Source organism: Candoia aspera, chromosome 14 (assembly GCF_035149785.1).
Source record: "Candoia aspera isolate rCanAsp1 chromosome 14, rCanAsp1.hap2, whole genome shotgun sequence".
In the NCBI taxonomy this organism is placed as follows: domain Eukaryota; kingdom Metazoa; phylum Chordata; class Lepidosauria; order Squamata; family Boidae; genus Candoia; species Candoia aspera.
In genome coordinates, this window is record NC_086166.1 from 718,761 (window position 1) to 745,003 (window position 26,243).

At 46.5% G+C, this 26,243-nt stretch overlaps 1 protein-coding gene across 4 annotated transcripts in view; it reads right to left on the reverse strand.

Annotated features, from left to right (window-relative positions):
- The window catches only part of CLEC16A (C-type lectin domain containing 16A), a 48,298-nt gene that overhangs the window by 17,096 nt on the left and 4,959 nt on the right, over positions 1-26,243 (reverse strand). For 3 of the 4 annotated variants that reach the window (XM_063314968.1, XM_063314967.1, XM_063314969.1), the window contains exons 5-21: positions 25,052-25,157; positions 23,565-23,688; positions 23,304-23,478; positions 21,629-21,682; positions 20,975-21,088; positions 18,159-18,369; positions 17,551-17,659; positions 16,516-16,616; positions 13,755-13,877; positions 12,947-13,056; positions 12,297-12,341; positions 11,685-11,735; positions 10,978-11,106; positions 7,968-8,088; positions 4,959-5,110; positions 3,161-3,365; positions 2,058-2,225 (exon numbers count right to left, since the gene is read on the reverse strand). In XM_063314968.1, the coding sequence (XP_063171038.1) occupies positions 2,058-2,225; positions 3,161-3,365; positions 4,959-5,110; positions 7,968-8,088; positions 10,978-11,106; positions 11,685-11,735; positions 12,297-12,341; positions 12,947-13,056; positions 13,755-13,877; positions 16,516-16,616; positions 17,551-17,659; positions 18,159-18,369; positions 20,975-21,088; positions 21,629-21,682; positions 23,304-23,478; positions 23,565-23,688; positions 25,052-25,157 (2,098 nt within the window). Of the gene's footprint in view, positions 1-2,057; positions 2,226-3,160; positions 3,366-4,958; positions 5,111-7,967; positions 8,089-10,977; positions 11,107-11,684; positions 11,736-12,296; positions 12,342-12,946; positions 13,057-13,754; positions 13,878-16,515; positions 16,617-17,550; positions 17,660-18,158; positions 18,370-20,974; positions 21,089-21,628; positions 21,683-23,303; positions 23,479-23,564; positions 23,689-23,994; positions 24,122-25,051; positions 25,158-26,243 lie in introns of those variants that run through there. The other variant, XM_063314970.1, reaches the window with a different exon arrangement.

The window sequence follows — 26,243 nt, forward strand, 5'->3', positions numbered from 1 at the left end:
TAGCATCTAAACATGACAGGTTCACTGCTGGCGCAAGTGTCGCCCTCCAGCCACGGCCTGCACACCGTGCCACACAATTGACGTGACTCATGCCTGTTGCGCAACGACTGACCCTCTTGCCCCCAAACAGGCAGAAGCTGTGGTTTGCTCTCGGCCTCCAAATCACAACATGTTTGGGAGAGGCAACTCAGGGACCTGAGAAATTCTGGAGCTGCAGTCCAGTTGCATCTGGAGGCTGCCCGGCTGGGAAAGGCCACCCTAGAAGAAGCGTTCCGGGAGCACCCCACAGGGTGCAACCGTGAGTTCCGTGGAGGGGGCGGGGGCGCCGTCTGCTTCCCTTCCAGCATTCCCCTCCTGGACCATCTGACATGTTGTGTTTCTTGCCAAAGGCCACCATTAAGGGTTTCTCTAGGTAAATGGCAGATTATGAACAGGGTGAATATGAAAACAAATGGGTTTAATATACCCCAGAACTATCAAGGTTTTGCTTTGGCTTATCTATTTTGGGCATTTCATTTTTTTTTAATATCACTTTCTCACATTATAGGATCTTTCTCACAAACACACAGTGTAAGAAAGGGAATCACACCCACGTTGTAAGAACGTATACTTATAAAAATTCAATTAAATTGTAGATTATTCATTATTCAAAATGAGCATTCTTCTTAGGCAGTAAGAATAGGTAGCAAGAGGAAATTTGATTTAAATCAATGATTTAAACTGTACAGTTTCCTAGCTTTATTAAATTGCAGATTTAAATAAATTTGACTTCAGCTAATCTGTTTTACGCATCAAAAAGCAGAGTTTTAGGGGATTACTTTTATGGGATTCATGGACCAGAGATATAACGAACAGGATTCAGAACACAGCCAGCTGCAAATAAAAACACTAGATTTAGATGCTGCATGTAAATCGAACAGAACCAGAAATTATGGAAACAAAGGATGTTAAATTATCTACACGCAACTGCTACCGCTGGGCTCTTCCTCCTGAGCCTGTTCGCACACACCTCACATCTGGGCTCCATTATATGCAGTCTCCGTTAAATGCTTCTTTCGAGAAACAACAAGGCAACATCAGAAGCGGAAGACGCGGCCGCACAAGCACACAATCTAACCGAGCAGCCCTGCCGAACCAACTGAAAAGGCTGAAACGGAGAAAACTGACACCTGCAAAAGCTTTAAGAAGTTACACAAAAAACCCAAAAGAGATGATTATTTCTCAAAATGGATAATGGAAGAGGAGGGAGCTAAAGGGAAATCTCTCCTCCAGAAGATGCTCACATCCCTGTGAGGCTCGTGAGGAGGTGCCAAGCAGCGCTGTCAGCTTAAAGGGTCAGAGAGCAAATGATGGGAGAACCCGGCCGGAAAGGGAGAGTCCAGGCAGATGGACCAGTGACCTGACTTTGGGCAAGGAATTCTGCTCCTGAAACTGGCTAGAAGTTGTGGAAGTTGAAACGAAGCAGCAAACAAAACCAGAGAACTTTATAGGCCTGTTCACCCAGCTCTTCCATATGAAATAGGGGCATGTCTCACATGACCTTCTTCCTTTGAGGATTATCAAGTAACATACCTGGAGCATTTAAAAAATCCTACAGTGCTGGAGAGATGCCAGGTTGCTATAAGCACCCAGGAGTCCCCCCCCCCACTCCCGGCTCAAATCTGTAGAACTCATTTCCAGTTGATGCTCCCTGGGCCCCACCAGGATAGGCTCTTCCAACAAGCACTAAACCTGGAGTTTGTTTTGGTTTGTGTGTAAACAGCACTATCAAGTTTTAATTACTCTTTTTAAATGCTATCATTCTATTTTTTGTTTTTGCATTTTTAACCCATTTCATTTACTATGTTTTCTGATTCTGAATTTTCTTACGTCACCCTCTTGCTAAAGGGTGGCAAATGAAATTTTTAAATGAGTACGTTTTTAAAAATAAGATTAGTATTACAGCAGCAAAAGAAATTAATTTGCTGGGACACTTTTCTCTGCCCCAATACTGTAACTTCATTGTGGCAACCTACCTAAGTTGCACAGGGGAAAGGAGGAGGCAAGAGGGAACTCACCTGGGACTTTGTCGACAGATGCAAACACCGAGCGCTGCACAGCTGGGTCGCAGCTGCTTCGCCGGGCTTGCTCATAAAACCGGAATGGCAGATGCTGTGTTGCAGCAGCAGAGCTATGTCCAAAGCCCATCACTTCATTGGCTGGCTGGACTGGCAAGTCTAGAAGAGCTGGGTTCAAGTAGATCACATTTTAACTTTCTGCTAAGAAACACCTGTCTCAACTGCACTTGCGTATAGCTAAGCCAGGCACCTTGAACGGAACACCTTAACCTTAAGTTCTCTCCCATTTGCTGTTAGAAGACTGAGTATCTAAACAAGCTATAGATGAGCCTTCATGGTTGATTTACTGTGACATGTGAACTGTGATTCCACAGTTGCTCTCTCAAAACTAGCCAGGAATAGGAAACCAAGAATAAATAATGGCTTCTGACTTGTTTGGAAAAAAACAGGCCTAATTTGCAACAGAGGTCCCTATAGTGTTTTTTTGTTTGTTTTAAAAGTTAGCAAGATGAGCTAAGCAGAAGTGATAGAAGCCTGCTTGCCTGTTCACAGTGACCAAAATTCTGAAGGATTCTGTCTTATTACAGATTGCTGCTGTCTCACTTTGATAACATGTAAGAAATAGGATTGTTTGCAGGGCCTTCATGCTGGAGAACAAATGCTGATTATTTCAAAAGTTAAGAAGACAACAGAGTTCATTTTGAGAAGCACTCGTGTTCAGAATTCCTTGGACATGGCAACATTTGTTTAAATGTTTTTTAATCCTGCTTTTCTACTTAAAAAGCGCTCAGAAAGGCTGCCTGAAAACAACTTGAGAGGCAGCAACTGACTGAGGGGGCAAATGTGGATGCCATCAAATATGGCAGGATGAGAGACTGATGGCATGAGGCATGTTCCCGAAGATTCCTTAGTACAAGTCACATGGCAGTGAATAGGCCTGTGAAAGGGCATCACAATAAAGAAACGGAATCCAGGGAGGTGAAGAGGTCATCAGCCCTCGAACCTGGCAGCTGTAAGAAGTTATCAGCCTTCTACCCACCCCTCTGTTCACAGAGGGAGACCAATGAGACACTGCAAGCAACAGGCGGACCAGGCCGGGTTACCTGCAATTCTTTGCATTTTCATACGCCGAGCCTGGATGCGTCCCTTGGCTAAGCGCTGCTTTGCAATGATGCAACGGATGTGATCTGAAAAAATGAAGGTCGCCTGAAGGATGGGGAAGGGTTTCGAGTGTGGGCTGGAAGCCGGCTTGTGTATGACGATGTTCAGGGCCCGGCTGTCATCTTCCACTCCTGTCACCTGCATGTCCTGGAAGGGGGAAGGAAGGAAATACATTTGATTGGCAAAGACCTATGTGTAGAGTTGAGATCCAGCAAAGGCACTAGAGCTACACTTGCAAAAAACAACAAGGCATATTTACCCTTTTTTACTATAACCAAACCCAGACCCCTTGCTGTTGCTCCTCTCTTCCGGTGAACGGATAAGGTTAAGCACTGGAGCACTAGATCAGGTGTCCAGCTCAGAGACCTCATACTGATTGTATTCACACGACACATTAGCCTAGCTACTGAATTCACTCACTTCTTCTGTTTGCACAATACACGGAACTGTAAACCAACCCAAGGGGCTGAATTTGCATAACACACTAAGCCATGGGAAGGAACCAAGGTGAACGCTAATTGAGCTCTGGGCATTCTGCAAATGCAGCTGCTGGATCTTTTGCTGACTTGCATTCCTTCCTTCCTTCCTTCCTTCCTTCCTTCCTTCCTTCCTTCCTTCCTTCCTTCCTTCCTTCCTTCCTCCCTCCCTCCCTCCCTCCCTCCCTCCCTCCCTCCCTCCCTCCCTCCTTCCTTCCTTCCTTCCTTCCTTCCTTCCATTCATTCTTTCATTCATTTGTATAGCCAGCCATCTCAAACCAGTAACTCTGGGCAGTGAACAATCATAAAAATGATTAAAACAGTTAAACGCAATACAAAAAGAAATTAAATTAAAAAAGCAGCCAACAGATATTATAATCCGTTGGTGTCAGCACAACCATGAAACGGGGCCCTTCGCACACTTGGGACCCCGGGCCCAGGCACACAGTCAGGTCTTCAAGGCCTTTCGAAAGGCCAGCAGGGTCGGGGCCATCCTAATCTCGGGAGGGAGGGTGTTCCAGAGGACAGGTGCCATGGCAGAAAAGGCAGGTCTCCTGGTCCCCGCCAGCCAACAATCCTTGGCTGATGGGACCTGGAGCATGCCCAACCTACCAGATTGAATTTGATGAGTAGAAACTACTGGGAGAAGACGGTCCCTCAGGTGACCTGAGCATTAACTAAGCACTGAATGGAGCCAGTCAATAACAGAATGACATGAAAGTACAATGCAGGTTATTCTTGCTGCTTTAAAGTCAGTAAACTGAAAGCTAATTAACCACAAGCGAATACTGGCAAGTCTCCGCTTGCACTAAATTGTACATACCAGCAGGCTGCTCAGCACATTAAATCAGAATAAAGTAAGCAATCTGCCTTAGATAGGAACATGGTGAAATAGAAGGTGGAAGGGTGGAAAACAGCCTTATCAAGCTGCCACAAATTCATGGTCTGAAAACATCCGATTTGTAGCACGAAATCAGTTGTTACCCCCATCCATTCTTCATTCTGAAAAACTCAGAAGGGGTCTCAGCACCCCTCCTTTTGGGAAGCACGCAAGAGCTCAGGGGCTGCTCTGGGCAGGAGACTCATCCCTCCTCACTTGGGGGGAAACGCTGCTTAGTCAGCACAGGTGACTAAGGAAGTGCTTTGCTTTGAGGTTGCTCTAGGTGACATTCGCCAGAACATGCACACGTGCATACCTTTATACAATCACTGAGGCAGCTCAAAATCTGAACCATCTGTCGATTTTTACAACGTTCATGCTCACCTGGAGAAGGCCAGCAAATTTAACAACTCCCCAGCCTAAGCGTCCAACATCTGGCTCCACCAAACTCATCTGGTAAATATCCACAGCCAGAAACCTCTGGACTTGACCACTGTCTTTGGTGATCACGGTGCAGGCAATCAAATCACTGTTATCTGAAGGAAGAAGAGCAAGAAGAAGAGCCATTACGGAGGTAATTCTGTGGCTTTCCTAGAAGGAGAACTCTGCATTGCATTATTTCCAACTTTTCAGCTGGTTCTATTGACATTCACACCCCTTTGCTTGGTGCATTTTATCCTCCGATGCTCCCTGCCGTTGGAATAACCCCGTTTGTGTGAAGGCCCACAAAGGGACCCACATCCACCAACCTGAGGAAAAGGCTGGCCTGGAAGGGGATGCTCTGCCTTCCCCAGAAGAGCCTGACTGGTTAACTAAGATCTCTCTGCGCTGCAGATGGACTCCTCCTTTGCTCAGCTGTAAGTAACGTTTGTCCCTTCTAAAACAGCATGTCTTTCTCCGCTACAGAAGAGAAGAGAAACTATGCCACATGCCAACTGTGGTGCCTCTTCTGAAAGCTTCTGCACTAAAAACAAGCTGGGTGTATGATAACTTCAGTTTGTCTATTTTAATGTTCATGGTTATCAACTAGAGCACAGAGCAAGGATAAACTCTTTGCATGTGCTGAAGGAATTTCTGGGTTGCAATCAACGGCTGGCCAACATCTTCTGCAAGGCGACGGAGCAATATAATCATTGCAGCTTCTGCCTAACGGAAACTGGCTGGTGCATCATTTGAACAGTCCTGGCTGGCCCACTAAGTGCCAGAGGTCTGTCTCTCAGTCCACAGAGACACAACATATTCTTAAACCAACAGCAAGTCTCACTGAGGCTGAAAACAACTAGTCTCCACAGAAAATAAATGATTTGGCTTCCAGGAAAAATAACCAAACCAATATTTAATCTTTGCAATCACTGACATATCAGAGAGTTGGGAACCGCCTGTTTAGACAAGAGACACTGGGAAACTGAACTGCAAAATGCATTTTAATGCACCAGAGCCCAGTTGTGATTGTTCTATGAAACAGAGCAAGGTTACAGGAATCACATCAATGAGCATCACTGAAAATAAAAAAAGCGGGGAGGGCAAAGCAGGTACTAATCAAACAATCAATATGTAGGAAACAACAATATCATTCCATTTGAAAGCCAGAAGGAATATTGTAATTTGATTTGTTTCAAGAACATGCATGTAAAATAGTTGGCAGGCAAATTTTAATTGCATATCCAGTTAGTTTACAAGCTGCTGGCTTAAATTCTGCTCTAGGAAGCTGTTTCCTGAGAAGGTTGGGACTAGAGCAAATCACAAAAAAATTCCTAGGAACACAAGAAATGGCACCAATGTAGTCTTGTCACTTCCTAGCGTGTGGGCAGGGAGTGGCATCCAGCCCGAAGGCCTTCCCATGGGGGCCAAAGGAGGTCTGCATTAATCGCTGCAGCCCAGCGTTCTGGTCTGAGACAGTGAAGCCTCTTTCCAGTTGTTTTTCCCTGCAGTCCCACATGCTGGGAGGTGCCCAACCAAGGGGTCCGACACTATGCTGGACAACATTCTAGGAACATCTCTGTCCTGTTCCTCCTCCAGTTGCTCATCTCATTTTCTGAAGTATAAAGCCAAGAATGGTCTTTCAAGGGAAAAGATGCTCCGATTCCTCTTATTTCATTCAAGTTTCCCCACACCTTTCCAACAGGGGACTGTTGAGGCAGGGTGACTGGAACAGGAGAGTTCAGATGGCAGATGAACCCTAGCCAACAACGGCAGTTTGTTCTGACCCCTCCCCTCTACTCCCATAGCCACTGCACGTCCAGATGTTTTCACTGAATCTCTGCCACTGACCCAAAGTTCAGATGGCAAAAGAAAATATCTTTTCAAAGGACACTGAGTGAGGAAGTGCTCAGTGGCACTGTGCCTACGGCATTTCCTTGTACCAATAAAACCTGTTGCAGGGGGAGGACCAAAATGGCACGCTCGGGAGGAAACGGCTGTCCTGCTGCTTGAAGTCACTTGGGCATTCTCGCTTATTTAGGGCCACAAAGCCAGGTAAAACAATGTAGAGCTCAACTTCCTAAAATACCCATTACAGTAAAATAAATTCTTTAAAATTACTACCGTAAACAGGACTGACATTTTTCTATTAATAGATACTGTGTGTGCCAAAATGAAAACAAGGGCACTATGTTTCCTAGCATACACAATTTATTGTCATAATAACGAGTTATTACCAGAATACCATGGGGCTATTTTGGGACTCATGACTTCCAGTTAGTGTTACTGTGACAACTGGTGTTTCACCTATCCCAGACAAAAAAGGGAGAAAAGTTACAAGACACACAGAGAGCCACAAAATGCCATTTGCGAGGGAAGAAATGGCCCCTTTTTCAGCTCAGCCAGTCCTCCTGATGCTACACTCACATGACCTCCAATGAGGGTTACCACGATAGAAGAGCTATAGGTGTCAGGCCTGGCCCAAGAGCAACGAAGAATCAATCCAGTTCTTCAGTTCTTTATTTGCTCATGCTGTGTAGACCGAATCTCGCCAGACTAAAGCAACTCCACCTAACCTCGGAGGAAATTACCTGGGAAAGCTCCAGGACAGTGCTATCTGAACCTCCTAGTTTTCCCACAATGCTTCCCGGGCTGTGTTCCCTCTTATCTTGTCCCCCTCCTTGGAATGTGCTCCCTCCTTCCTGAGAACCAGCAGCATTACTGAAACCCACCACAGTAGGTGGCCCCAAACCCTTCTCCCTCCTACCCAACTATCCAAGCCAGGAAGACCCCAACACGCATGGAGAGAAGGCAATCCATCAAACGCGGAGAGCCTGGTGTTTTGGAGGCACAGAACTTGAAAGCAGGAGTGAAAGAGATCCTATTCGCTGCTGCGCTTTAATTCCTATTTTCCCTCCGGAGCAACACATGGAGTCGAGAACATGGCCCGGTCCCCTCATGGTGGATACTCACTCAGATCCAGGACGTCGTCCGTTCTAATTAAGTCCTCCTCCCTCGTCAGAGGCAGCTGCGTCTCTGGCTCATCCTGAAGATGCAGTGATAGAGAGCGCAGCATGAAGAACACTCGGATGGCCTGCAGACACAAAAGGCGGCAGCAAAGAGGCTCAACCAGGTTCAATTTACGCAGTTAAAGGAAAGGGAAAAGATAATGCGTCTTAAGGCAGCTGCACTGAATACCTGGCATAAAAAAAAAAGGAAAATGGCAAAGGCCACACTTTTCATTTCGAGCCAATTCATTTTCTCTGTACCTGCTTTTTTAACTGTTTGGGTAGCCCGTAGTACAGGTACACAGGAGCAATTCGGGAAAGATATGGCGGAATTGGCAAAATTAGGAACACTAGAAATCCAGCCCATCTCCCTCGGGTTTAAGGACTGCAGCCTTCTTGAATAAATTCCCCAGAGGTGGATAAAAAGAAACAACTGCTAAAAGGCTTTACACAAGCATTCCCCAACCGTCAGACAGAGGTGGCTTCCAACTTCATAATCTCCAGCTAGCATGTCGAAAGAACTGGATTCAAAGGCTAGGCTGGCTGGGAATTATGTGAGTTGCAGTCCGGCATGTCAAGCGTGACAGGGCAGGGAAAGGCATTTTATACTGCATTTGTCATGTCCATTTTCTTAGAATACAAACATACAGAAACCCAGAAAAAAACCCTGCAAATGGCTGCCATCACTTTCCACCTTACCGTATGATCTAACAAATGAAGACCAATGAATTTTTTTTTAAAAGCTGTAGGTTTACTGTAGGTCTGCTTGGCAAATCATTAACTTCGAACGGATTTGCTGCTAGTAAAAAATAACCAGTCTGTATCCGCAAAGTAATCATCCAAATGTGCCTTGTAATACTGGTTTTCGAAAAAAAAAGTATGAAAAGACTGGTATCTGAAGTTTTGAATTATCTTTTTCTGGACCCAGTTAAGGCTACTGGGAGGGTGAAAAGAGGGATCAGTAAGGAAGGTGGAAGGCCCGAGGCTCTCCTGGGCTACCTAATATTGCCCGTGAATGCTCCAGAGGAAGCCTCACCAAGAAACTGCTAAGCGCTAGAGTGGGACATCTGGACACATCTGTGCAGGTGTGAAAGAGAGGCCAAGGCGGCTATCCTAGGCAGCCACACCTGGCTTTTTCAAACAGCCCTTGAGAAGATCTTGAAAATGGTGGGTAAATGGAGGAAAGAGTGACCTTCTTTAGGTCCCCGAATGAAGCCACTGAAGTCTTCCAAGGTGAGTATCTTGAATGGGCTCCAAATTAAACTGGTAGCCAGTGCAACGGCTGAGAACCGGTCGTGCGCATCTTCCCCGACTGCTGGTCTGGCCAATTCTTTTCAACCTGTCCTCATCCCTGAGACCTTTTCAAAGGCAGCCAATGGCAACTATGAGGCCAAAAGGATGAGGTTCACGCAACGCACGAGAGCAGGCTGGGCACTTTAGGGTTTAGCACGTTGTTTTGATTGACTCAATTTACTAAAATGCCACATTTGATCGCAGGAGGATTTATTTGTCTGCGCAAAGGATGTAACATGGGCACAGCAACTGTATTTTATTAACTCAAGGATTTAGTGGGTTGTGAATCCAGCCAGAAAATGTCACTTGGGTCATTTTTAGGGGTGCTGGCAAAAAGCAAGAAGCAACGTAGGGCTCAACAAGCGTCTGCAAAGGGATGTGGTTTGTGGCTTCCTACAGACAAGAGATGATTTTTTAATGTACTTTATTTGCACGTGTTAGAATGCAACCTTTGTTTGTAAGGACAAAATCTGGGTATGAAGACTATCGCCACCCTGTATTTCTGGAGAAAAGATCTAAAACGTTTGTTTCTAAACAGCAGAAACTCTTGCTTCGACAGTCGTCAAATAAGAACATTTTTTTTTCAGTGTTCAAGACTGAGCGATCTCAGGTTCATTACAAGTGAGTGTATAGCTTTTCTTCCCTCCCCCAGCTATTCAGAAACCCCATAAAAAGGGAATAGGTTTTGTTCTAGGAAAAAGGTTCCTTTGCTTTCACAGAAGTCCGGTTGTACGTGAAAAAGCAAGATAAGAGATAAGGTACCAATGAGAGCTGTATAAACAGAACTATTCAGAGACCAGCCAGATAACTAGGATTTCCAAGAATGCTCTTCAGGCCCTGAAGATCTCGTCAGTCTTCTAGAACTCCCTCCCCCAGACAGAGCCCACTCTATGTGCGCTGAAAGCAAAGAGCCCTCAGGATTAGATCAGAGGATGTCACCAGAGCAACGTAATCAGGCACCCGCACACAGGGCTGCGTTTTCTATGCAAGAGGAAAGAAGCAGACACCCCGGCAGGAATTCTCCGAGTACAAACCATTCAGTTTGCTCATCAACAGCTTTACAGCAAGGAGAGAAGAAGAGAGTCTGCGGACCCCAGAGCTGCTCTAATCACGCGTCAGAAGGGCCATTTCTTTCTCTTTTTTTACAGCAACTTGCGAGCCGATTACAGAGGCTGTGACGCAGGTCTGGGTCAGACGCTCCTGCCGATGGGATGGGTCGACACACTTCAACACTTTTGTCATTCTCCAGATGCACTCTTCAGGGGGCTGGGTGCCTCCCTGCTCTGCATCGTGTGTGCGGGGCAAGCATAAGGGCCCCTGGCTCAGAGTGCTTCTGCCTCTAGCCTCATGGCTTCACCTCACCCCTTTCCTCCTTGTCCAACCATCCTTTGCAAAAGCTCATGGGGAAAAGGGGAGAGAAGAGTTTGAGCTGACTTCCTGCCTACGTCATAACCAGGGAGGAAGGAGCAAGCTACAGATTTGCCTGCCACCGCCACCTCAACCCCCCACAGTGGCAGTACCCACATTCCTCCCCTCCTCTTATAAAGTGAGCAGGGTTGGCTAGAGTGGCCAGCTAGGAGTGACCCATGCAAGCCTCTGTCCAGCTGTTCCACAGACAGCAGGAGAACCACTGTGCCCCTTGAGGTCCCTGAGGGGCAAAACCACAAGGGAGGTGCACTCACCCTCCTCGTTCTCTCCACGTCTCCACAGGGGAGCCTCTTCACAAAGTCAATCCCTGTGAGGGGGGTTCCTGTGGGCGGCAGCAGGATGGAAGCATCCATCATCAAGTACTCCACGTTCATGGGCTTCAGCTGGAAGAGAACATTCTACACTTAGTGTGCAACACAACTGTAAACTCAACATACAAACCCCCTCGATCCTACCTTCTCCTCCTCTGAGGAGACTATGACAGAAAGGAGACGAACTTTCCATAGAAGCACAGAGAGTTGGTTCCAGTCTTTCAGGCTGTGGCCAACATTCCCTGTGGCTTCTATCCAGTTAAGGAGAGAGACAGCCTCACACTGCTTGGTGCATTCCCCTCCCCCGCTTCTCAAAAGAGAGCTTAATTGGGTTGGATGGGGGAGGGTCCCCGGTCCTGTAGAATGCCCAGTCAGTTTCATCCCTACTCCAGCTTCACCAACATGTCCACTTTTCTCCCTCTTCAACTTTTTGCTGTTGGCCCAACTGTTCCATTTATGCAACACTATTAATCTTTTATTGATATTTTGCATATTTTACAGGTCTTCTTCAATACTTCCTTCTCTTTCCATAAAAGATTACTGATAAAAAACTAGTAACAACAACACTTTTAAACAAAGCTTAGTTTAAATGGTTTGCAACAACATTCCAGTTTGTCACTTCTGTATCTATCTGGTGATTTATTACTTACAGTCATACTTCTATATTCATCTTCAAACATATCCAGAAAAATTTCTTCTCCCTTTAAAGAAAATAAAGGATTGCATTTTTTCCTGCATAAGCATTCTTAGAGTGGTAATGATTCTCATTCGATGGGCTTAAATCAATCTTACTTTCCACTAATCCACATTCTTGAAGATCTAGTTCAGCTTCAAATAAGAATGAGTACAATTCCAATACCAATTTTCTTCTTCAATTTGAAGAAATGTTTATTTGGAGGCAAGGTCATGCCTCACTAATTTGCCTTGCCTGCAAAATGGGGCACTTGCTTAATTGTGCAACTGCTTTCAAAGTATTTCTGTTGTGCTTCCTGGTCTTTTGTTCCCAATCAGTGAAGGACCAATTCAGCTGCCTCGTAAGAACCCCTCACCAAGCGAAGAACCACTTTTGTGAAGCAGAATCTCCACAAATATCTAAAGGAGTTGATTAAAACCAGCTTTAAACATGCTGGAACATCTGACGGCAAGACAGCCTTCTTGGGCAAGAATTACAAACCATTTAAATCTTATTCTTTGGAAGTCACAGCTAGCTCCCTCAGATGTTTCCAGTATTCAATCTAGGAGAGTTAAGGACCCGAGAATACCTTATAAAAACGCCGCACCAGATGAACGCTTTCTTCTCTTGCCCCCTAAATAAGAAAGAAAAATCCTCAGTTCAAGGCACAAATGTTGAGGAATGGGCTACAGGATAACAGAAGTAATATACTCCCTCCCTGCATGACACCCCCCCCACAACACATGCACTATTTGCAGTAGAGCTTTCTCCCTAAAAAATTATTAAGAAAGGAAAACATGGGTCATGATGCTTATTAGTAAGGATTATATAGGCTGGGAGAAAAGGGGCTGGCATGGATCAAATGGGGGATCAAAGGATCAAGCCTATTAACAGTGAATTGCTATTTGCAAGGATCGCAAATCAAAAGGAACATGGATTGCAGGGTCAGAAAAGGGTCTCTCTTCCTAAGAATCTGGACAGTGGTGGCCAGGCAGAACAGGCTCAGCTGGCAAGGGAGAGAAGAAGCTTAATGTGATGAGGGGATTTCCTAGGCACAGTGGTTGGACACTCACGATCCTCAGTGCCTCGCTATCAGTTCTGCCTGTGGAAAAAGCAGGGACAGACTCCGGCTGCACAAAGAGTTCCCATGGAGAGACGATTGTTCACGCAGTTCTGCAAATTACTCTGGAACAGGGATCAGACCACCCCAACGTTTCCACAGGAGAAATTGTGACTCACCTCCAAGCAGGCAAGGTGCACGTCTTTTATAATGCTACCGTGCTTGGTCAACACCAGCTGCTTCAACAGCAGGCAGCCAAGATCCAGGGTGGCCAAACGAATTTTGCCATCTGCAGCGGGGGAGGGGGGCAGGGCAGGAGAAGATTCAGACAACACTTATTGTACTGGTGTCACGTCTTCCTGGCCAACTCAGTTTCAGTTAACAGTTTAGCACCTGTTCCAAACCAGTTCAAGTGGGGCAGGTTTAACACATCAACAGCAAAGTGCTTTCTGCCCCTGAAGTTAGAAGCATCAAAGGAAACTTGCTGAAAATTTCACCAGGCATCTAGAACCAGGTATTTTATTTAAAGGTGGAAAAGGGGCAGACTGATTTGGTCCTTCTCTACCAAGCCACTTTGTTGTGGGCTGTGTTTTTTACTAGTCCAAGAGGGTAGAAGCCTATGCTGATATACAGAGGGAAGCTTTTCCCTTCTCTGCAACCAACTCTGAGCAGGCTAGTAGTTTTATAAGTTGCCACAGAATCTCCCCTCAAAAAATGGGTCCGTTCACCATCCCAGGAGACACGCTCTGCTTGAAATGACTGTACGTCAGACAAGATTTGTGGATTTACAACCAACACTCCCCAATATCTTTAACCGCCCGCTTGCTGCTCTACGCTTTTATTGTCATAAACTGCTCTGCGATCCCAGCTTGGAAGGAAAGCTGTATGTTTCCTTCTTTTTCAAAAATTAGTTTTAGACAACACACAGCTGCCAAGTTGCAGGACTGACCGGCAGAAAGAGAAGACGGTGCATGACAAACCCTCTACCTGGCTGAGCAGCATAGCTCATGATCCTGATGAGCCTTTCCGCAAGCCCGGGGTTGTACGAGTTCTTCTCCTCGGCTTCCTGGGCCGATAACTGAATCCTCTCCAGGGTGATTGGCTTGATTCCTTGGGAGAAACAGGAACTGAATGTGGTACCTACAACTTGGTTTGGCAAAGCATAATTCTAAGGAACCACCAGCAAAAAAAGTGCAGCTCAGCTTGTGGTACAATTTAGCAAAACTGCCCACACAAAGATTTGGAATGCTTAGGAAGCAATAATTTATTTGTTTGTTTGTTTCATTAGATTTGGGAGCCACCCAACTCCAACACGACTCTGGGCAGGTAGTGAAGATAGTGAAACAGCAGCCCCATGCACACAGTGTAAATGAATCAGCCTTCCTCTCTCCTGATCACCCGGGTTCACCTTTAGCTTCCCTCCAGCTCATGACCCTGCCATGAGGGGATGGCTAAGGGCTGTAGTCCCACACACCACAGGGCAGCAGCCTAAGACTGTTGGCTTACTCATCACATTTGTATCCTTAGTCTTCCTAAAATATTTCAAAGGAGTGGTCAACTTCCTAACATAACCTCACGACAGCCTGTGAAAAGTCCTGAGGGAGATGGGCTGGCCCAGGTCACCAGATGAGGTCTTTGATGTCTGGATGCTGCAGTCCAAGCCAAAAGCTACACCCACCGGATTTTAACCACCAACACCAGCATCTTGGCCACACAGGTAGGTCACAACCAGTACTTCCTTTTGCCCTCTCTTGCTTAATAAAAGGACCCCCTGGAAAGAGGAAGCCTTATGGGACAATCTAAAGACATAGGAGAATGGAGAGAAGAGGAGCAGAAAGGTACAGACTAGTACCTGTATCTGTATTGTTATCAGTATAGTTACATGCACATTGTGAAATGAAGGTCCCCTACAGCTGGAGGTTGAAAATGACAGCCAAGATCAACAAAAGCTAAAGACCTTTGTATGCATGAGCTATGGAACCAAGATCAATTAACAGATGCTGGTTTGAGCGTACAAGTTATTTAAAGCCACATAATACAGCAAGCTGTTCCTGTAATGCAGTGAGGTTATTTCTCAGAATAGACTGCTTTGAAACAAGCTAGCCTCATTCAACAATGCTTGTGTCAGTAATGACCTTTGGTCATGCGTTAAGGATAGCACACAAAAGTTCACTGTTGTAATTCTACACAAAGGGGAAACCTTTTTGTAAAGAATGCAGAACAGTGTGCAATTCTCCATTTCATATCAACCAACCCTGAACTCCGTGGTCCAGAATTTCCAGCAGAACCATTTGTGACTAGCAGTTAATGAATTCACGAACTCCAACTTTAGGAGTTTAACACTTTAATATCCGCTTGTAGCAGACTTTCTTGCTCAAGGCCTCTACAGGCCTCAGATTGCTTCTGTCAGAGAAAGGAGTCTCTCAGCAAGGAAGCCCTTGATTTTCTCCACCGTGTTAATACTGCTCATGCTCCTAGTCTTGGAGGAGAAGGACCTAACTTCCAAACTCTTGTAAAAGTTGCATCTCAGTGCGGGAGAAACCAGGGGGCCACTGCGAGTGGCGGAGCTTTTGATCCCCAACGCCAGTGGCAGTCTCTCAGAGACTCACCCCAGAAGAACAGCGTGGCTCAAACACCCACCACTTCCCCTCCAAAAATTTCACTTCTTTTGCTGATGCAAATTACCACTGCCAAAGCAGTGGAGGAAAGGGGACTGGGCTGAAATCTAACCCCACCAGCCAGCGGAAGGTGTCAGACCAGCAGAGTGGGCTTCTGCAGCACCACTGCTGCTGGGTCCCCTTGCCCATAAATGGGGCATTCCGGTACATCTCTGACAGCAACAGGGAAACATTCGCAGAGCTATGTGGCATCCACACTGGAGAGGCGTGTCTGCCTTGTCGTTATTCAAAACCACAGCCCAGTAGACTCTCTGCCCCACAGCTCGACGCACAAGGACAAAGCGAACGGAGCTTCACACCGCCCTGCCCTCCCCGCCTGTGTTTCAGAGGGAGGTTCATTTCACAACAACACAGAACTACTGGGAAGAAACATGTCCGTGCCGACTTTCTGGAGGTCATCCACTAATGCCCAAGCTTGTGCGGTATGCCGACTGATTTGCCCAAGGGAGAGAAACACGCGATTCAGTGACTGCCCCACGTGGAAGCACAAACCAACTGGCGGCAGAAACGCCAACAGAAGCCCCACACTCTCACATCTCAGAGCAGGGTAACACGGACTATCTGGTCGGCAGCACCCCCCCCAAGCGCTTGAGAGAGTGGCGAGCCTAAGAAGCTTCAGCCAAGGAAGGAGGGAGGACGGTTCATTGGGAGGAAGCCAACAGGGTGGCGCCAGACCATTTCTGAGCCGTACCCTAAGCTGCAAAGGAGCTGGGCATTTCCCCCCCCATGGACAATCCGTTGAGGGCACCTTCTTCGGCTCACTGTCCCTCTTTCGCTTCCCTCTTACTCCCATCCACCACCCCCTTCATCCCTCACATGTGCCACGGCCGTAGCTCCAGCTCTGCATCTCAGTGTCGATGCTTGCGGACGCAAGTCCACTCTTCCATCCGGAATCCAGACTCTCCGGAAGGAAGTTTGCCTTCACAGAGAAGGCACCGATTAAACAACCACCTCTTAAATGGCATCACAGTAATAAGGAACCGACCTGACGCAACCATTTTCCTACAAGTCAGGACAGCCAGGTCGAGCAACCCTAGCAAGGGCCAACAAGCAGAAGGCCCACACTTTACCTTTGTTGTGAGACATGGCGTAGAGAAGACACAACACAAAAAGAGCATAATAGTCAAACTCAGCACACTCCAGGGCATTATACACCATCTCCAGAAAAGGCCTGGGGAAAAAGAGAGGAAACGTTTTAAAAATCAATTTCTGAGTATTCTGCTCTTTATTTTTATGCCCGATAACAAGATTTCTGCAAGCATAGGAGGGCTGGCCTGGGCCTGAATTGTAGTTAGCAAAAGGGTCCCTGGAAAGCTCTATGAAGGGATGAGCCCCTTTTCCTTGCCGGGTTACAGGTCGTGGTCCCCAAACCTTGGGAGGTTCCTGGGCCGGATAAAAGGGAAGGTTGGACTAACAGCACGCAGGCTGGAGAACGTTACGGCCAGGGTGCCACCCGTTCTGTGGCTTGGGAGGGGAGTTTCAAGGGATTGCTAAGGGCAAGGCTGGAACATAGAGCGGAGAATGCCGAGCTGGGTGGCTCTGTGCTCCTCTGCGCCTCCTCCTTTCTCTCTGGCCTAACCTCCCCCCCAATACTCATTTTGTCTCTAGCCAAGAGAGCTCAAGGGTGTCCTACGGCTTCCTACGTGACGTGGATCTTTAAAAATTCCTCACTTAGGCAGCTTAAGCATAAGATGTCTCAGAGGGCATACTACAATACACACTAAACTGGAAAAGGTCTAATTCAGCAAGGAAACAGAATATAACCTGTAAAACAGAGGAACAGTCCCAAAGTGGGGGGTTGGCTTGGCACCAGAAGCGCCAGACTAAAAGCCCTCGTCTAGCAAACGGGACAACCGGTCCTGATGCTTCGACTACCGGTGTCAGAATTAATGTTCCTGAAATGCGTGTAATTCCTCACTGTTCTAGCCCGGAGACCAAGGGAGGAAACCGCTACCAGTTGTCTGTCTCTGTGACCTGGAAAGTGAAGGGACCATGCAAAACAATACCAGGCCTACTCTGCGAAGATAAGGAGTTAGGGCTGACCCTAACCCCGGCAAGGGCTGCGCAGCGGGAACCTGGCTGACCACCACCGATCCCTCGCCTACCGGTTCCAACTGGACGTTTCGGAAGCAGCTGCGCTCTTCTCCTCATCTGTTATGTTTTGCTCTGTGGCAGAAATTAATTTGCAGCGTTCCATGATCACCATCTCGATTTCTGAAGAGAAACATCAGAGCACAAATTTTAGAGAGAGGGGTTTGTTCAACAAGAGAGAGGCAGGCAGACACTGCCCATGGGTGGCTGGGATCCTGGCCAAATGAAATGGAATAGGTCATCAGGATCTGGTCCATGTAATCCCAAAAAAAGAGCTCAAAGGATCCCTGCAAATAGATTAGTGATGCCCCAGCTACGAAGAAATCCTGCTGCCTAGTAGGCTGAAAACCCAGGGATTCTACGAAAACCATCAAGACAAGCAGATTATGTAGGACCAAAGCCAGGCCTGCTACCGGAGCACGCAAGGGCAGGGCTGCCTTTCTTTCCCCCACTGGCATGAAGAATGTGCCAAGCACTCTGCAGCGGGAAGGGAATCCCGGTCTGATCCGGAAGAATCTCCACAGGGCAGCTGCAGAGTCAAGACAGCAGGGCAGAGGGTAAGGCAGGCAAAGACAACCAGAAGAATTGGGAATGGGCAGCTGGCACCAGGAGACACACTCACCTTCACTCTCCCCACTGGGCTTGATGCCTTTGGAAGGACTCTCTGTGCCTTCTTGGGGGTCTTCCGGGACCCGCTCTTCCTCCTCATCCTCCCCAATGTTTTTATAGTTGGGCCTTTTCTGCAGTCTCTTTTTTCCCTTCTGTTTATTAATTTCTAGAGAGCGCTCCAAGGTCTCGGAAGGTTTAATGAAGCACCTGATGCCCGTCTTGATCTAAAACATCAGCATGAACAAAAGTCAGAAGGAACTCGGCTCCATGGCCTTTCTAGCAAAACGAACAGGCTGAGCTTCAAGTGGAGGAAAGTCATTCGTCTGCCCCGCTCTTTTAGAACTGTAGGAGAAATGCCAAGCATCCGTTTAGTTTCCAAAACACGGTCTCACTGGCTGATTCCTTGTCTGTAGCACGTGGCTAGGAAAAGGGATCCTGACAACTCTGCGCTCTTACGCAACAGGGGTTCCTTCTATTGATCTGATGAAATCATCTGGTCCACAAAACCTCAGTGAAATCAGCTAGCCTTTCGGATGCCACAAATCCCTTGTGGAGGCGAGGGAGGTCTTATTGTTACATTGGGGGGCAGTAAATCCAACAATACCCTTTAAGAAAACGGTGGCAACAATAATCACAGACTGCTGGTCTCACCAACTACTAGAAGCCTATACTGTTTTATTCCATGTCAAGAACCTTGTGGAACACGAAGGGGATTATTCAAACCCCACCTCACAACAGCATTTCTTCTGATTCATGAACATTCGATCAATCCCTAACCAAGTCACAATTCTAACTATAAATGGCATCTTTCTTATAAATGCGAGGGGTCAACCAATGCTTGAAATGACTTATTCTTGCCCCACAGAGATTCACCAAAACCCAAAAGCAGTTTTAAGGGTATAATCTGGGAAACCTCTGTTCTTTCTTGCAAGCGAAAGACGACGTTTATAGTCAGAAGAAGAGAAAAGACAGATTGATATCACAGTTGGACAAAGCTCTCAACCTAGAAAAAGAGGCCTCGGTGTTACCGTTCTTAATGACTTAACTATACTATTTTTCACTTCCAGCATGCATTTATTTGGGGGGACACGTCACATATTTCCTAACTCTACTTAGTTTGGTACAGTGTTTCAGCTGAGACTAAGAAGCAAATCATGCAGAGATGAGTATTTATCACTGGTTGCCTAGTTGGGTGAGACTGTTTAGCCAACTATATACATTTAAATTTAGGTTGGAACATCTGCTTGATAAGCCAAACCTTTCTAGGCCCCCCTCGGGGTTACAGAAAGGAGCGAAAGTAGGTTAAGCCCAGGCAGAGAGCAGCAGGAACAAGCCACATCCGATTCAGGCAGGAAGCAAAGCAAAACCAGTTCAAAGGAGGGAAGGCAAGTGCCGAATGTGACTTTTGGTCCAACTCATGCGGGGTGCAGTACGAAGGCGCATGACTCACCAACCCCAGACAGCTAGGAGACCACCCTCTTCTGGCACTTCCCACTGCTGGAAACACAAGTGCGCTTCTCGGATTTGAAAACTGTCTCATAGCAAGAGGAGCACTCTCCTCCAGACCACCGATACTTTGAACAAAGGAGTGTGTCAGCTATGGGGGCTGATCACCAAGCCCACCTCTCAGCTCACCGAGATATGCGAAGACGGGGGGAAGGGAGATAAACCGCACACTGCTTTCCCAGTTTTCTCAGCTGCTCTAAGAAATGAATGTTTCCTCCGCCACTTGCTTATCCCCATTTCTTTCCATCTAATGATGCCATGGCTTGAACCTAAGGCCTTCCGCTTACTAGTATCAGCATATTCTGTGGTACTGCCTGTAAAGGGCAAACAGAATTAAGCCAGAAATGTCCAGCCATTGCTACCATCTGAGTTGTTTCTACAGAGCAGGCAGTGATTCTCCCAAGTGGCAACACAGGGGCACCTGAATATCCCATCTTCGTTCTGCTCTGCTCCACCATTTGCCTTATTGCCATCAATACTGGACAGGGCTGCTGCTGTGTCATGGGAGGGGCTTCTTTAAACCCACTGGTATTATAGTTTCAAAGCAATCTACCCTTACCAGCCGTTTTGCCTGCCCTCACTCAAGAGGCTTCTTTTACTGGGGGGCAACGCTTTTTTTGAGAGTTGCAGGACAGCTGACCAACGTGCGCTTGTTTTGGTGTGATACGGGATCTGCTTCATGGAGCTAGCCATGTTTCTCCCACCCAGAGATTTTCAGTGACTGTCCTATACCAGATCTGCTTCCAGGGCTTTATGGACTCGCCCCTATCTTACTTAATAAACGCTACGACTTATGTAACATTGGTTGCTGGCCATAATATAGAAATAAAGTCACAATGCAAAATTAGCTCGTGGCCACAGCTGCCTTTTGAGGGATTAAACTTACATAGAAAAACCACTAAAATGACATCTCCCACTGCTAGTAATTCATCTTCTCACATACTTTAAAAAAAAGACCAAGAAACTCTGCAAAATACATTCAGTGGAAGTCAGACTGCTAGAGCAGAAAAAGTTGACAAGCTTCTGACCACAGATTTCCCAGTAACAGAACCCGCTAAGCAAAAAAAATGGGCAAAACCCAGAAAGAGTCTGCGTACTGTAAAGACAAGATCATTTTCATGTGCAACTGTTCTTTTTATCTTCCCGCTTGCATGAGACATTCTGACTTCTAAAAAAATGCCAAGATAAAGGGGACTGAATACAAGAACCCAAACAATACCTCAGATGCCAGGCCCTGGAGGCAAAGCAGATCCCCCACAGCCCCATTCCTGCCAAGCAAACAAAGGAGGTGTCTTGTGGTCGACAGAGGGCCTTTGCACTTACGGAGTTTTTCTGGATATCCTGCTCCGCTTTTGAAAAAAGCACAGAGAGGTCTCCGTTCAGAATGACTTCAGCCAATGAATTCACCAGGGGTGCATAATGTATGATTAGGAAAACCTGTGGGCAGAGGCAGAGAAGCAGAAAACAGTTAGGGGGGAGCTGACAGAGGGGATGCAGATTAACATCCCAGCTATCTTGTCCTTTTCCTCTTCTCTACAGTAATTCCTTTAGGCCAATTTCACCATGTGATAATCCTTTAAAGTGTGTGGGAGAGAGGGGGACAGGAGGAAATATCTCCCATCTGAATGCTTCCTGACATTGTGCTGAAGAGCTAGCAGTTTTCTGTAGCAGGGAATGTGGTTTGTAAACCCAGTTCTAACTAATCCAGGAGTTGTCACCCCCATCACCCCAATACCATGTTCAGCCTGTTTGCCTTGGCTCTCTTTCAAGGCCTCTTCTGAATAACTCTGGTCTCTTTACTGCTGTTCCACTGTCCCAACCCCATCCCAACTCGCTACTGTAAAATGCCCAACTCTGTCCTTTTTTCCCTTCATGGCTAGCTTCATCACAATGGCTACAGCGTTGTTAAAAAGTAGAAGGAACCCTCTTTCAGATTCTTAATACAGGATCTAGAGTCAGTCCTGGATCAACACTTACTTGGGACAACAGATACAGAGAAACCTGGAGGCTTATTTTTGGCCGTTCTCCAGCCTGAGGAGGAAACAATTAAGAAATGGCTTTTAACTGTGGGACATTATTGCCTTTCCCTTTCGAATCACACACATTAAAACCCCTCTCCAAAACACATGGCACGATTAGCAAGGAAAAACGTTTGCTATGACCTCACCACTGCTTCTAGGACAGAAGAATTACTCAATCATAGAAAGGGTTCGGGGCAATCATGGGAATTGGGATGAAGTCCTCTTGTCTATAGGGAACAGAACCAGGTGATTCAAACCAAGGGCAAGTTCATGTGACTACTTAAGCCATGCTTCTTCAGTCACTAAAAGGAACCCTAAATAAAAACTTTTAAAAGTTTCCAGAAGTACTCAAGGAAAGTTTTGTTTAGAACCAAACACACTTCTATACACCTCATTATATTAGGGACTGGCGGAGCAATCAAGCAAGCTGTCTTAATCCAACCGCACTGCTAGCTGGCTGCAGTGCACACTGCCTTCTTACTGTCCCCAGAGACCATTAACAGAACTGCCTTCCTGAACTAGAGGCTTTGTATGTCCTCGGAGGAAGGCCAAGTACAGGCAGTCCTCACTTAACAACTGCCCAAAGTTACGACGGCCTCGGAAAAAGCGCCTTACACTTACAACTGTGGCATAACACTGCACCACCTTCGCAGTCACATGATCGCAATTCAGGCACTTGGCAGCAGGCTTGCATTTACAACCAGTAGGAGCATTTTGCGGTCACGGGATTACAATTTGTGACCTTTTTTGCCGGTTTCTGGCAAAAAACGTCCATTGGGGAAGCTGGATTTGCTTAACGACCATGGTGATTCACATAATGACCCATGATTCACTTAACAGCCATCATAAAAATGGTCGTAAAATTGGGTCCAGTCACATGGTGACTCACTTAACGACTGCACCACTTAACCAGTTTTCCAGTCCCTATTGTGGTCGTTAAGAGAGGACTAACTGTATAAATATAAGTAAGAAAGGCATAAGCTGCTAACGAAAGCAAGAGCCCTTCTTTGTTGCTTGTGCCCAGCATCTATAAACCCCACAGGGAACAGGCGACCCACAGGGCCAGGGCCTGCATATGAATGCTTCCAACCATCAACCTAGAAGGAAAAAGACAAAAACCCGAAGGTTTAATCAGAACCCCTGAGGTCAATTCTGTGGCTATCCAAAAGATGACTAGCCAATGCAAGCCACAGAATGACTCAGTGTGTGTTACTACGTCAAGAGGAATTTAGAAACCTTTGTTATGAAAGAACTTAGCTGGCCTTATCATTTCAATTGCATCATATGTTTAGGGTCCAATGCAGGATGCTCACTGTGAAGTCATGACCTCCCGTTCTCCTTCACCTCACCCTGACACGAAAACCGTGACCCTGCGACCTCTCTTGCAAATAGTGGTGAGAAAAAGCATGTGTGCATTGGAGCAGTTCTCTCTTTCTTGTGCTGAACTGCCCATGGTTACTGATATAAGCGATAGTTATTTTTAATAAGATAATGCAGTTTCAGGTTTACGACTCAGTGAGAGAGACTTTTTGCTGCACTACTGCAGAAAGATTCCCCAAGGCAGCCAAACCGTTCGGCTCTCGTAAAGCTACCTCGAGCGAGGAGAAGGCGCTTCAGACAGTAACCCTTACCTTGTCCTGACTGACCAACGAGTACACGTAGAGCGGCAAGAAGAGGCTGTTCAGCAAGTGGTCCGTCAATACATCGTTTAAGAACTCACAGTTAATAATTAGGATATCATTCAGGTAATGAAGGTGATCCAGGTGCTCAGCTACAAGGTCACTCAGCTTGCCCCTGTTTCTGTGCCTGCAAAAAAAGTGTGTGCGCTAAATAGGCAGCCACCACCCACCCCGCCCCAGAAAAATGGAACCATGTTACTAAGAAAGGCTTACTCCTCATCAGTTTGAACACAGTTGTCCAGTTCTATCACGTGACTTCCAATAAACCAGACGAGGTTGGAGAAGTAAGGGACAGCAGTCTTGTCTCGAATGTAGTGCAACATAGCCTGGTTGTCCACTGAAGGCAAACATTCCGTTACATTCATGTATATATTTTTCTCCAAATATTTTAAAAATGAATCCCTTCCTCTAGCTAGCTTTTAGCAACATGTGCCAAAATCAATTCTACTTCATGCTTAATTTTCCATCATAGTTTTTGGGAGGGTCCAACGGCCCCTCAAGATATTAAACCAAAGCGTTACAAAAATGCTGAAAACAGCTGGTGTCTACTGTAACTGAGAAATGCCTCACTTTCTTTCTAGGGAACTGGATAACAGTACAAGGATAAATGTACAATGGCGGGAAAATCGATCAGCAGACTTACATGACACTGTTTTAAGGGACACAGGATTCATCAGTGAAGAAAGGACGAGAGGAGACAAGAAAGACAACACAGTTAACAGGGTTAGGAACTCCAAAGAGGTCAGTAGCTAAAGCAGGAAGCATCTAGGCTAGAAGAGATGAGTCAGAAACAGGTAGCAGTCGAAAAACCTCCGTCCCCAGGCAGGCTGCCACAGGGCCCCCCCACCCCCACCTGCACATCCTGGGGCAGGGCAGTGACTTTGCTAGCCCTTCTGTCCTCCTCCCTAGACTTCCCAGAAGCTGCTTCTAAGCGAATTCTAAGGAATTCTAAGGAATTCTGTGTAAGTACAATTTCTAGAGTGCGTGAGTGAAACCACTCTTTTGAAGAGGCCCGCCTCCAATGTACAGGTTTTTTACATGAGGGACAGGCAAATCCAATGGCGCTCCCCCTCCTTGGTTGCAGGGTTCCCTAGGTTCTGGACACCAGCTTTAAATGGGCACGAAAGCCAGCCAAGAATGCTTTCCTAGCTTAGTAACTCTTCTCCCTCTGATTTCTGGATTCCTACTGCATAACGAAGAGACGCATGGCCCCTTTGTCCTCCAACAGAAAACATCTGGCTGAGTTCTACGCTGCAGGACGCTGACATTTTCTTCACTGATGAACAAGAGTGTGTATGCGTAAGGCATGAGAAAGCGAGGGGTGGAGAGAGACTCTAAATATTCCAGGAAACTGCTTTTGGTTCTGACCAAGCAACTTAGCATTTCTCACTTTCACATTCTCAAGAAGAATTCTTCTGAAAGTGCAAAGCCTCACGCCAAGAGTGACCTCTAGTGGCCATCCCCGAAGAGTCTCTTCTGGGCAGAGCTTCCGCGGCTCCCTCTCAGCTGAGGTGAGAGCAGCGGTTTAAAACGCCCTGCTCTGGAAACCAAAGCTTCTGGCGAGAGCGTGATGTTGCCCACGGGGTCAGACCAGGTTTTGCCCTAACCTTTTCTTGCTAAAACTGTGGACCCCCAGAAGTCCCAGCTCCCCCTCCAAACAAGGGTGCAGTGCTGAAACCACCCCGGAGGACGCTTCTTACCTTTGTAGACATTTAACGTGATGGTCCTAACTGCAATCCTGACCATGCTTTCTGGATGGTTGAAGAATTTAATGGCCTCCGTGTACAAGGCAAAATCATTGGTATGCTAACAAAGAAGACAGTAAAGACCACGGGTTACGTGTTTCATGCATTCTGATTACGCGCGTTCAGACCCTGTACTGCTACAGCACATTCTGGGGCCTCAGTAGAACAAGAGGGTTCCCTTTGTGTCCGATCTGGCCTATAAGCTTTCAGACGGAATTTCAAAGCATCCTTCCCCCAGGCTGGGTCCCTCCAGATGTTCTCAATTGCAACTCCCTCCAGCACGGATCACGAGGCAAGGAATCAGGGTTATCGGAGTGGCGGTCCAGAAGATCTTGCAAGGCTCCGCTTAGGAAATGTAATTCTAGAGGTGAGCACCTGAAGTGGGCTTAAAGAAATGGGCCCAACCATAAGTATGGGACACTAAAGGAACTTCCTCTTCACTTCCAAGCCACGAGCGAAAGCAGCCCGAGCTATGAATGACCAGACCAGCATCTGCAGAAAGAACTGTCCTGCTGGAATTCCTGGGTGGAGCAGCTACAGGCTAAAAAGGCAGGCAAAGGACCTGCTCCAACAGAACAACAGTTCTGCCAGAAGCCTCCTCCTGAGGAAGCTGCAGCCTGTCTCTAAGGAGAGCCCCCCAGCACCTCTAGATCAGTGGGGCCGGTGTTGAGAAAATGCAACAGCACGGACTGGAAATAAAGATCTAAGGAAGTCATTCTGCAACTTCAGTGACTAGATCGCAGAACAAGGGGAGAACACAACCTGACTGATTTACAACACTGCCTTCTGCCCTGCCATTAATGGATTATGGAAAGCAAACTCTAGACACTGGGCAACGTAAAACTATGACAAAAAGAAATAAATAACAGTTTTGATTCTTGATAATACTAGCTGCATATTTATGCAAGTTGTCCTTCTTTACTTTTTCTCATTGATGATCTTTTTAAATATTCACAGATTTGAAATAAACAATTAGGGCACAAAACTAATCACATTCACTTCTCAAGTCTTTATACATTTGGCAACAATATATAAATTACCTTTTTAATACTATATAAACCCTCTCTCCAGAAAATATTTAACCTACTCTCAACAATCAGAATTTACTGGCACTTGAAAACTGCATTTGGTTTCCAACCTGAGACTC